The following is a 12,805-nucleotide window of genomic DNA, read 5'->3' on the forward strand; positions in this document are numbered from 1 at the left end:
AAAATATGGCTTCTTTTTTTTTTTGCAAGGTTATAGTGAAATGAAAATGAAAATTAAGGAGTAATAGAGGAGTAATAGAGGACTTTAAAAGAAAATTAGAGAAAAAAAATAAAACAGGAAAAAATTTTTTTCCTAATTAAAAAAATAGTAAAAATATATGAAAATGAAAGTTAAGGAGTAATGGGGGAGTAATAGGGAATTTTAAAAGAAAATAAAAGAGAAAAAAAAAAAGAAAAAAATTTTTTTAATTAAAAAAAAAGTAAAAATATATCTAGGAATTTCTCTGGAGCTGTTGTGGTCAGTGTGGGTTCGGTTCAGTTTCAGATAGCTCCTTGTTCCAGCTTACACTTCTCGATATCTATAGGCCCCTTCCGGTGTAGTCGGTGTTACCTACAGGGATTTTAATCTGTTGCACCGGTCCTTTCTGAAGCGGTTCCCTTTGTTTATTTGGCTTCTGTTTGCTGGTCTCTTCAGTGTCTAATTTCCACCCTGACACAGGCGGGCGGAGGTGGTCTCTTGTTTAGGTTCGCTGGTTCAGTCGTGCTGCGGGGAGGCAGGGGCGCTGCAGACAGATATCACTGTGTGCGGGGAGCACTCGCAGTGTTCCGGCCACACTGGGTTTGCCCCGCTCACAGGTGTCAGTACTTTCCCCGTCTACACTGCTCAGGCTCCCGGCTGCTCTATATGGAGCGGGCCCTGCGTTGCGTGCGGTTCCGGTTTTCAGGTACTCCACAAAAGCACGCACTCAGTTGGGCCTGCGTTTTGTGCCTTCCCCCGGCCCGAGCAGCTCAGGCAGCCAGGAGCTTGATGGGCGCACTCTCCCCGGGTGCAGTGTGCCTTCTCCCCTCCACGGTCCCAGCCTCAGTTTCCTTGTGCGCCAGTCAGATGCGTGTGGCTTGTGTCTATTCTTGGGAGTTGGCCTCTAGCTGCGACCCTCCTGGCGGATAACGACCATCCAGAATCTCAGGAAGTCTTTGGTTAGAAACTGGAGGCCTGTTTGCAGTGCAGTAGGGGGTGCCGTCTCCAGGGCCGAGTTTGCCCCTTTCCCCTCCCCCCCTGCCTCCTGCCTCCAGCGGGGATGGGCCGGTCCCGCTGCTGGCTAGTTCTTCTCTGTAATTGCTCAGTCCCTTTGTTCTGCCGGCTAGCTCTTCTCTGTAATTGCTCAGTCCCTTTGTTCTGCGAACGGCCAGCAGTGTGTTCCAGCCGGTTAATTTTCTCTGTCTCTCTTGCTATCCCATAGTTTAAGTTGCTATCTCACTTTAGTTCCCTCCGATTGCCCTCAGGGCATTCGGGCCTGGTCCTTACCCTAAGCAATGCCGCCCGCTCCTCTATGTTCCGCCCCCGCTTGCTGGTGGCAGATGCGGGCGTCTGGGGGTACTTTTCTGCTGAGAGTTGCTTTTAGGCATGTAATCTGTGAGTTTTATTTATTTTTCCTCCCAGTTAGGTTGCCCTCCAAGATTCGAAAACTTCCCCCAGACCCTCCTGTGAGAGGGTTTCCTGGTGTTTGGAAACTTCCTCTATTACGACTCCCTTCCCGGGACAGGTCTCCGTCCCTAACTCTTTTGTCTCTCTTTTTATCTTTTATATTTTGTCCTACCTCCTTTAGAAGACGATGGGCTGCTTTTCTGGGTGCCTGATGTCTTCTGCTAGCGTTCAGAAGTTGTTTTGTGAAGTTTGCTCAGCGTTCAAATGTTCTTTCGATGAATTTGTAGGGGAGAAAGTGGTCTCCCCGTCCTATTCCTCCGCCATCTTCTGGAGAGACTTTTAAAAAAATATTTATTTATTTTGCTGTCCTGGGTCTTAGTTGTGGCATGGGGATCTAGTTCTCCTCAGGGATCAAACCCATGCCCCCTGCATTGGGAACACAAAGTCTCAGCCATTGGACCACCAGGGAAGTCCTAGGACTTTTTTTTTTTAATCTACCTACCAGTTCTCCACCTGGAATTATTTTCCCTCAAGGCCAATTGCAAGGTGAGAACTCGTGGGAGAAACATCCCTTGGCAGTTCCTAGCTCCTCTTCTTTATGTCCACAGGACTTTTTACACATTTTTAAGTAGACCATTTCTGTTGAACGATAGCTAGTTGTTGAAATGTCTAATATATTTTGCCACTTGATAATGAGCCTCTAGGGGATAAAGATCATGCCATATTTATCTTTGAATTACCAACATTCAGAAAAGTGCCTGGTACAAGATCAGTACTCAATAAATGTTCATTAAGGTACACATAGTCTCTCATGCATGTAAGAGCATCCTGAGAAGCTGTTCGGTAAACAGATTGAAAACTGACCTGGAAGGAAGTTTTATTGGATTCTAGTCTGGGCTTGCCTCCCACCAACTGGCTGGGTCCACAGGAACAGAACTTACGTGGTTCCAGTCTCACCTGTGAAGGTGGCAGACATCTGAATGCCTTCCAGGGCTCACATCCAGTGATACAAAGTACTTGACAGCTTATCCCTAAAAATACCTCTTTTTCTCACCCAAAAGGAAAGATCTGATACCTCTTCTAGGAAGAATCATGGCACACAACCAGCAGTTTCCAGCCAAGACTCCCATCATCAAATTCAAGGAGCAGGACTTTTACTCCTTATGGGGTCATTGCCTAAACAGAGGGCTGCTGTTTGAGGATGAGACGTTTCCTGCGGAGGCTTATTCCATAGGTCTGCAGCTCCTCAAGGGAAGAAACCTCTCCAACCTAAGCTGGATGCGGCCAAAGGTGAGTGAAACTCCCCACCAGGGACATGCCCAGCTCCTGGGCCCTCTGACTGTCTCCCGTGGTACTTCCCACTGAAAGGATGGGCTTGAAACCTGGTTTTCAGGGCTTGCCCAAACCAAACTGGAAGAAGACTGAAATTCATCTGATCCCCTCAGCTACAGTGTTGCATCCAGAGTGGGATGGAAAGACTCTATACCAGGAAACAGGAGCCCTGGGTTTTAACACAGTTCTAACACAGCATGTCACTAGGTTACATGCCTCAGGATTCCCACATAAAAAATGGGGAAGCAAGGGTAAGAGAGTTGTAGTAGTAGCTGTAGGGTCTCTTCCATCTCCATAAACGAACCCCTCTGTCAGTGTTCATCACTCTTTATTCTGTTCAGGTATCACTGTCTTTTTCTTTTTTTCTTTCATTGTTAGAATTTACTCAAAGGGAAGATAACATGTCAATCACTTGTACAATAGGATGAATTTCAATAATTGCCTTGCCTCTCTCACATGTACTTGTATTTTTAGTCTTGTAAAGGCTGATCACCTATAAAAGAGTTTTAGACATCAGTTGTAAAATTAAAGAGATATTTTGTGGCAATGTTCAACCCCCTGACTCCCCCACCCCAATAGATGACCACTAACTCCACCTTGCAGCCAAGTGAGCCCTCTTGGTTTTTCTAGAACTATTTCAGTTTCAGGACATGAAGCGCCAAGGGAAATTTCTCAGTCCACTAAACATTCGCGTGCTGTCATTTTCAATGATACAAAGGACCTAGCTAAGGGCCACTCTGAGGGCACTGATGCTAAAACATCCTGTTCATGCTTCCAATAGTAGACAGCAGAACCTAGAACAAGAGGACAGAGTATAATGTCTAGTAAGCTAATGGTTGTAATATCACCAGGGTTACTGAAAGTGAATGAAACGCCAAGCACTCTGTGGAACACACTCAATGAAGCCAGGTTAGGTTATACAGAATAGGTGTTTTCTGATGACAGAACAAGACATAAACCCTGGAGTAACCACCTCTTGTCCTAATTCAGGACCAATTTGTAGCTTTGGGGAAGGCGAGGGTGAGTGGGGATCTGATGGGGTTTAGAATGCTGCTTAGTTAAGATGAGGGTGCTTCAAACTTCTAGATCCATCTTACCAGCCAGAAGCAGTAAGTCCCCAACAACGACTCCCTTCTGGACTTCACTCCTAAGGAGAACTGAGCAGAGAACTCTATTTAAAGCTTGGAAGGATTATATTTTTCCTCCCTTTGTTATTTTCAGATGAGATTCTTTTAGAATGTTTTTTTTTTTTCCACAAGGTACTGAGCAATAGATGTGAAACTATATTTATAGTGTTGAAGAACTTATAACATTTTTATTTAGAAAGGATTGAGTTTTTTATTATCTAATTCCAGCAACATCTCAACTTCTGCTGTCTTTTGGGGTCAAGGAGAAACTGAGGCAAACAGAAATGAAATGACTCACACAGAATCATTCCAGGAACCCAAAGTAGAGGCAGCCAGGGGCCAAGTACATTTTACTCCCATTCTTCTCACGCAAAAGCTTATCCATCCAAAAACTCTACCAGGGGATCATTTTTCATTCCCACATTTCTTTTAAAATGTACATGTGGATATTTCTTTGTATCCCTTATTGCAGCTGGCAGCACTTAACACTTGTATTTTTCAGAGGTTTCCATATGTCTTCTCTTTCTCTGTCTTTTGTTCTTTCCCAGTTTTATGAGGGAACAGGTTCAGACAGGTGATGTGACTTGCACAATGTGACATAGTTAGGGAAAGAGCAGGATTTAAAATAAAATTTCTGACTTCACATACTGTGTGTGCGTCTTCAGTTGCTGTCATGTCCGACTCCTTGTAACCCCATGTACTGTATGTAGCCCGCAAGGCTCCTCTGTCCATGGGATTCTCAAGGCAAGAATACTGGAGTGGATTGCATTTCCTTCTCCAGGGGATCTTCCCAGGGATTGAAACTGCATCTCCTGCATCAGCAGGTGGATTCTTTACCACTGAGCCAACCGGGAAGCTCCCCCACATACTGCACTTTTCCTCATATTGTATTTTAGGCTCCTGTTTGCTACTAATAATATCTCGTACATCAATAGAATCTCCTGCTTTGTCTGAGTAACCAGGAATCAATCTCTGTCTATGTTCTGCCCTTCTTTTCATTTTTTTAGGTGAAAAGTGTGAGGATAAAAATGGAACCAGTGCCTAATATTATTTTAAGGAATAAATGAACAGAATACATAGAACATTGTCTAGCACATTGTAAGAACTTACTAAACACTAGTTATTGTTACTCTGATTAATTTGAGAGGGATGGCATAGAGTAGCAGCAACAGGGGCCATCCCCTAGGATTCCTTGTGCTTTCACTGTCCAGTCATCTCAGCTTCAGTCTTCAGGCAATTTCAGCAGACACTCTTTTTTTTTCCATTTATTTTTATTAGTTGGAGGCTAATTATTTTACAATATAGTAGTAGTTTTTGTCATACATTGACATGAATCAGCCATGGATTTACATGTATTCCCCATCCTGATCCCCCCTCCTACCTCCTTCTCCACTCAATTCCTCTGGGTCTTCCCAGTGCACCAGGCCTGAGCACTTATATCATGCATCCAGCCTGTTTAAGGAGAAATGGGGGTCAGAGGAAACTATCTGGGGAGCCCAGAGGAGGCTGGCAGAGAGTGTGCAGGGTGCTTTTCCTCTCACATTCTGCTGTCTATCTCTATTAGAAGGGTGGCTCCCAATCTAAAGCTTGCTCAGTGCCTGACCAGAGACCTGACTGGCATCCCCTAAACTTCAGTTATATAGCAGCTGAGGTGGCACCAAGGCTCCTTACGGCATTTCTGCATTCTGTGGTTTCTAGACAATGGAAAAGCATCATACTCTAGGCAGCCGCTAAACCAGCATGGATATCCTTCTACCTCAAGTACTCATCCAGACTTGGTAGGTTCAGCAACAGGGCAAGAGTCAGGGACATGAAACTAGGCTTGTCTTTCTACACGAAGAAGCAAAGTTGTTTCTCATGTAGTTTATGTTCTCTCTCTCTCCTTTTGTCTACCTCTTCCTTCTTATCCCCTCTAACAATTAGACCTGATCCATTTTGCTATGGTAGAAGCTCCTCCCATTGCTTCCTTCAGCTTTTCTGGGTTTAAGGAATCAGTAACCCACTCCCCAGACCCTCCCTTCCCCCCGACCAGCAGGTAGTCAGGTTCCATAAATGCCTGTGAATGTGCCCAGAGCAAAAGGCCCTGAAAGGACCCAACTCCTCATCCTCCTCAATGCTTCCTGCAACCCCAGCCTCAGGAAGAGATGATGCTGGGAATTACACCTGTACTCAGAGACTCTACATGAGATTTCCTCAAACTAAATTTGGTAGAGTCACTTTCTTCTAAAAATTTTATCTCATTAATAATATCAAATTCCATTTATCAAGCATGTCTCTATGCTGAGTATTAATCTAAGCACCTTACATACAACATTTCATTTAGTTGCCATAACAGGCCACTGAGGTAGATGATATTGTGTGTGTATATGTTAGTCGCTAGTCATGTCTGACTCTTTACAATGCCATGGACTGTAGCCCGCCAGGCTCTGTCCATGGGATTCTCTAGGAAAGAATACTGGAGTGGGTACCCATTTCCTTTTCCAGGGGATCTTTCCAACCCATGGATCGAACCCCGGTCTCATGCATTGCAGGCAGATTCTTTACCATTTGAGTTACTAGGGAAGCCCAGATGATGATATCCTCATTCAATAAATCAGCACCATCCAAAAGAACTTTCTGCGAGGATAGAAATGTCCTTTCTGCCAATACAGGAGCCACTAGTCACATGTTGATATCAGACAATTGAAATGTGGCCAGTGTGACTGAGATGTTGAAGATTAAATTTCATTTAAATGTAAGTAGCTAATATAGCTTGTGGCTGCCACATTGGAAAGCACAGAATTGTAGATCTTCACAGCAGAGTTGCCAATACGTCAGGCTGTGTATGCATGTTCAGTCATGTCTGACTCTTTGTGACTCCATGGACTGTCGCCCCCAGGCTCTTCTGTCCATGGAATTTTCCAGGCAGGAATACTGGAGTGGGTTGCCATTTCCTTCTCCAGAGGATCTGCCTGATTCAGGGATTGAACTCATGTCTCTTATGTCTTTTGCACTGGCAAGCGAGTTCTTTACCAGCTGAGCTGGATTTAATTTAATTTGAATGTAAGTAGCCAATATGGCTTGTCACTACCATATTGGAAAGCAAAGAATTGTAGATATAGATCTTTACAGCAGAGTCACCAATATGTCAGAGTAAGAGATTGAAATTTCATCTTTGTCATCATTCTTTAGTGAAAAACATGTTCATTATACAACTGAAGAATGGGCTGTGGGCCCAAAACAGGTTCAGGGTTCAGCACCCAGCCCCACTGTGGATTCTGGCCTGTGGCAAGCCCAGAATGTCACTTACCCAGATGAAAACATTCATCTTCCAAGTAACCAGAGCAGAGTTTCCGAAAGGACCATTTGCTAGAAGTGACTCACCTTGGTTCCAACATAAGTTGTCCCAGAAAGGAAGGGGTTAACAAAGTAACAGAAAGCAACAGAGAGAGAACACTGGCCGAAGAACTTTGATTCCAATAAAACAAAGTTCTCTAGCCAAACATAGAAAAGGGAGTGACCCTGCCACCTGGTCCTGCCTGAACTCTGGCCACTGGCTGAAAAGGGCTGTGTCTGAAGGCCAGCACACTAAACCTGGCGTTTCCCCATCCCAGAGCAGCACATCGTCTGGGGCAGGGCATGAGGAGCTCTTGAAAAGAACACAGGAATCACTGTCCAGAACACAGGAAGTGATGCCACATTAGAAAGACACCTCCAAGGATGACTGCAGGGGAGTGCCTGATGTCGTACCACTTCAGATATGGGTGTGGATGTGGATGCAGAGGGGAAGAGGGAGATGGAGAGGGGAGAGGTTGAGATCTCCAATAGGACATAGCCAATAGTAACTGTAGAGATATAGCATGTTGCTTCATCTATTATGAGGAATTGGCACATGTAGTTATGGAGGCAGGACATCCCACAGTCTGCAAACTGCAGACCTGGGAGATCTGATGGTATAGTGTAGCCCACGAGGGAAGGCCTGAGGACCAAGGGGGCTGATGATGTCATCCCCAGTCCCTGGGCAGCAGTCAGGCAGAGAAGGGGTAATTCTCCCTTCCTCTATCTTTTGTTCTGTTCAGGCCTTCCATAGATTGGATGGCGCCCATCCATGTTGGGGAGGGCAATCTTCTTTACTGCGTCCCCTGATTCAGATGCTAATTTCATCTGGAAGCACTCCTTTGAAATAATGTATAGCCAAATATCTAGGTACCCCATGAGCCAGTCAAATTGATACGTAAAATGAACCATCACAGCTTCCTTCTGTACGGATGATGTTGCAGAGGCCTCAAAGGGCCAGTTCATGTCACAGAACCAGAAAACACTGAAGACCCTGCCTGCTGGTGTGGTCCATGGCAAAGGCACTATGTGAGTGGAGTGTCTAATGCACAGCCTGCCTCCTGTGTGACCTAGAATACATCACTCAACCTCTCTGAACGTGCTTCTTGCCCTGCTGAGCCTTGGAATCACTGAAGGAGCTATGTGGATCCTGAACTCTACCTCCACTGACCTACAGAATACAGGTTGTGGGAAGGCAGCATCCAGCAGCCTGCATGTCTGCAAAACTTCTGGGTGATTCTGAGTCACTCCTGGGCTGGAGGCTGCCCATCACCAGTCCTGTCACACTCCCTCGCTGTCATGGTGCGCCCAGCCCTCCTGGTGAAAGGGCATCTGCCCAGAGCCAGAGGGTTTTTATCTTCCAAGCATACTGACCTGTTTTCTCTGAGGGCCTGGTCTCAGAAGGCCGCCCAGCAGACTGAAATGCTTCTGGGTAGAATTTCTGTCTCCTCCTATTTTTGCTCTTTTGGGATTGCTCAGGACCCTTCTTAAGCCAGGGTGAGGAAGAAATGGGTAGCTCAGGAAAAGAAACAAAAAATGCTAGTTTTGTGCCCAACTTTGATGCACACACTTCTAGTGTTTGTCCATGAACTTGATGTTGATGACTGATTTTTGGTTTGAAATAATTGCCATTTAATCTTTAGAACGTTAAAGTATCCTTCTGTTCCTACTTGGCAAAAATTTCAGTTTTTAAATTTTACTATTCTGGTAAATCAGAAAAAGTTGTGCATTCTTGAAATGCCTTCATGGCATTTACTGAAAAGAGAGCAATTATTTCTCTTTTGGCCTATGTAAATGTCATTTGATACCATCAGATATCCTGATAGGAATCCATCCTGGCATCCTACGTTTCTGTGGCAAACCCTACTTGATGCTAGTGGGTTAGTTGTGTAATATATTGTTGAATTGTTGATTCCCTTGCCAGGTATTTATTTCAGTATTTTTCCATAAGTGAAATCAATCTGTGGGGGGGGCTGTGTGTGCGTGTGTGTCTCAGGTTGGGCATCCAGGCTGTGCTGGCTTCTTAAAATAAAACAGTGACAGGATTCTTTTTTTTTTTTTTTTCCTAATGCTGAAACTACAAGCGACACAGGAATTTTTTACTGAAAATTTAAGAGAACTCAGCAGCAAATTTGTGTGTAGAAGCCTTGACAGAGATATTAGGGAGGTATTCTTTAATCATTAAAAACACTATATCAAGGTTATTGATTTTCAGGTGATTTACCAACTTGGATCATTTTTGGCCATGTTAGTTTTTGTTCAGCAATCTTCAGTATGTTTTAAACCGATTAGTACAGAATTTTGCATCATGTTTTCATATTGTTAAAACAAGATTTCTAATTTTATTTGAAGATTCTCTACCGTATTAGCCAAAGGTTGGGTCTAAGTAAACCTTCTCCCCAAATACAATGTATTTGCTGATCTTGCTGTGTTTCTATTTTGTAATTCACCAATTGTTCTCTTTATCATTTCCTTCCACCTATATTTGTGAGGCTCTATTTTTCTTTTTTTTAATCTATAATTCGACTGTGTAATTCCTGTTTTTATTCTCTCTTGTTTAATAATGAATGCATTGGAGACACTAGGTTTATCCATGAGTGTGGTCTTTTTAATTTTGCAAATATTACAGAAGCAGGGAATCAATATTTATTGAACAGGCCCCTTGTCTGATGCCACACTGATATTGCACATCCTTCCTCATTTGTAAAATAATGGACTCCTGTTTGGAAAGTCCATCAGGAGATCACTGTGAATGAAGCATCTTGTCCTCCATGAGGGTTTGGTCACAGCAGCTGGAACATCCTGACTTTCTCATTTGATGCCCATTTTCTTACACGTGAAGAAACCGAGGCTTGGCAAAGTAAAACAAGTTGCTAAAGGTCACCGCAGGAACAATGCAGACAGGATTCCACACCAGGTTCTGCTCTTCTGACCCTCAGCACAGCCACCCCTGCTCTGCCCAGCAGGGTGGTAAACCAGGAGTAAATGACAAAGAAGCTGAGCCAAAACCCAAACGCCTTCACCCTCTTCTTAATTCCCTTGAGTGGAGGATCTCCAGCCAGCCTCCACTAAGACCTCGAGTTTCCTCTTCCAGTAGAAAGGGAGAGGACAACTAGAGCCACTAGAGGACAACAAAGCACCCCAAGTTGCTTGGACACTGGGAGAGTTGCTCCCTCCAGGCCCTGTGACAGCTCTGCATTTCCTGTTGGTGCTAAGAGAGACCCTGAGTTCTATGCAGCCAACGGTAGGTCAGAGGGTCAGCTCCGTGCCTCCACTGCAAGGACCTGGGCCTGAGGGCCCCGTCGTGGTCATCAGAGAGGGCCAGTTGTATGCAGAGAAGATGGTGGGAGGAGGCCTGGTGCGGTGGGCTGGCTGACTTGTTTGCAGGCACGCACACCTTTGTTTGCCCCTCGGAGGCTCCACCAGGAAACTGAAGGGCAGTTTACAAACGGTTGACAGGTCTCACAAGATACAGGACTCCACATGTTCATGGCTGTTGAGCAGATGAATCCATTTCCACTTTGCAGCCCCACTCTCTGGGAACTGTTTTGTCAATGTGAAAGAAATGACACAGGAACAATTATACCAAATCATGCAAATCCATGCAATGGAGATCCAGGACACAGAGAGGATGCTGAGGAAATCCTGCGGGTTCCTGGTTGCAGGAAAACCTAGAAGCTGCCTGGGGTCTTCCAGAATCAGTCTGGGTGTTAGCCAGGGAGTGGCCAAAGACCTGAGTAATACACAGCCTGCATTCTGTACAGCACGTAGCTGGACTTGGACCTGGAGCTCCGAATGCCTATACTGACTTCTGAGAGATGACATTTCACAAGGAAAGTGTGATTATGCTTGTGAAAGTTTTCTCTAGCAAATGCATCCTTTTCTTTCTTGGTTGTTTATAGACTCTTAATGAAACACTGCTGTTGGGACCAGGATGGCTGATCAGTCTATGTAAGGATCCTGGTCCTTATCTCCTCGTGCAGTCTGCCATGCATTTATTGCCTATCTGGGCAGTTACACATACACCCCTCTGACATCTGCCTCCCTGTCAGTGATAAAACCTGAAGGATCAGGAGAACTTTCCTAACTCAGATCCTAAAGACCTCTTTACAAAGTAACCTCTACTCCTCAAAGACGAGGAGAGTGATGTCTTGGGTACCACACTGGGCAGAGGGATAAAAGATGCTCATGGCTTTTCCCTGCTCTTTTCTCAGGATTTATTGAAGGGTAAATCAGAGCCTCTCTTCATCCTGGAAGGTGCGAGCAGATTCGATATCCAACAAGGAGAGGCAGGTAAGAACTCAACCTCTTTATTCTTGGCCCTGGATGGAGGCAGGCTGCTCAAAGTCTACCTCTGAGCAGCAGTGGGTGGAGAGAAGTGCCCCCACCCAGCCCCACAGAGGCCAGCACCCTCAGTGTTGCTGTGGTTGGACTACTCATGCTCAGGCCTTCAGCCTGCAAATCAGCTTAGCAGTGGGTGTGCAGAGCCCTTTAGGGAGAGGAATTGTCAAAGAAAAGGAGAAAATATACACAGAGTTCAGTCTGAGCCCTGAGTAGAGGGAAGTAAATGTTTACTGAACTTCTGCAAGGCTTTGCTAGATACTTTGCATGAAATAGTTCATTAACCCTGCAACATCCTCATTTTATATATGCAGAAGCTAGGGGTCCAAGGGACATAATAGTGTCTTTCATTTCACAAAAGCAATACATGACAGAGTTGAGTTTGAATCTAGGGCTGTGTGATTCCCTCCAACCCACTGGACCCACCTGGAGTTGTTGCTGAGACCTGAGGAGTGTGGCAGGAGAAGGGAGGCCCATGGGCAGTAGCAGGTGTGGCCACGCAACACCCCTGAGCAAGAACCCTAGGAGTGGGGGGTGAGACTCCTTGGGGTGGGCAAGTAGGCATGGAGCCCAGAGACATCGCAAAATAAGATACAACCCTTAGGACTCCCCTGGTGGTTCAGTGGCTAGGGCTCTTTGTTTCCATGCAGGGGGCCCAGGTTCGATTTCTGGTCAGCGAACTATATCCCACAAGCCAGACTAAGACCCAGTGCAGCCAAATAAATAAATAAGACACAACCCTTCTGAGAGCAGGCTCTATGTCCTTAGAATGTCACTTTCCAGTTAATGCCCTGGCACTTGGACTTCACCTGGTGAATTTGATAAAAGCCTGCCTGGCTTTGCTGTCTGTGTTGGAGAAAGTCCCCTCCAGCCAGTAGTCTCCCTCCTGACAGGAGGAGGGATCTCTCCCAGGGCATCCCTGTGGCTTCTGCACCCAGCAGCATGCCTGACTTGAAAGGGCATTCAGGCCATTGTGTGAAGGTGGAGAGAAGACTCAGGAGAAGGGGGTGAGCTTGCTCAAAAGGGCTCACAGCGACCTTCAAGGAGAAACTCAAAGCCATGTTCCCTCAAGAGGGAAGAGGGGAGAAACTGGATTTGGGCTGGAAAGGCCCCAACACCAGGAGGGACTGAGTAAATATTAGTAAAGAAAAAACGAAATCTGTTCTCCCCAATTTTAGAGCGCACAATTGCCACCGATGCTGGCAACAAAATTTGCTGTAACTTTGGTTCTGGGCACCTTGGGCCAAACGAGAATCAGAAGGCAA

At 45.4% G+C, this 12,805-nt stretch overlaps 1 protein-coding gene across 1 annotated transcript in view; it reads left to right on the plus strand.

The window, feature by feature from the left end:
- Positions 1 to 12,805, plus strand: part of CAPN13 (calpain 13) — a 95,968-nt gene that overhangs the window by 32,355 nt on the left and 50,808 nt on the right. The window contains exons 2-3 of the mRNA XM_070480764.1: positions 2,487 to 2,715; positions 11,414 to 11,492. Of these exons, the coding sequence (XP_070336865.1) occupies positions 2,518 to 2,715; positions 11,414 to 11,492 (277 nt within the window). The 5' untranslated portion in view covers positions 2,487 to 2,517. The remainder of the gene's footprint in view (positions 1 to 2,486; positions 2,716 to 11,413; positions 11,493 to 12,805) is intronic.

The sequence above is a fragment of the Odocoileus virginianus genome, chromosome 2, assembly GCF_023699985.2.
Source record: "Odocoileus virginianus isolate 20LAN1187 ecotype Illinois chromosome 2, Ovbor_1.2, whole genome shotgun sequence".
NCBI lineage: Eukaryota > Metazoa > Chordata > Mammalia > Artiodactyla > Cervidae > Odocoileus > Odocoileus virginianus.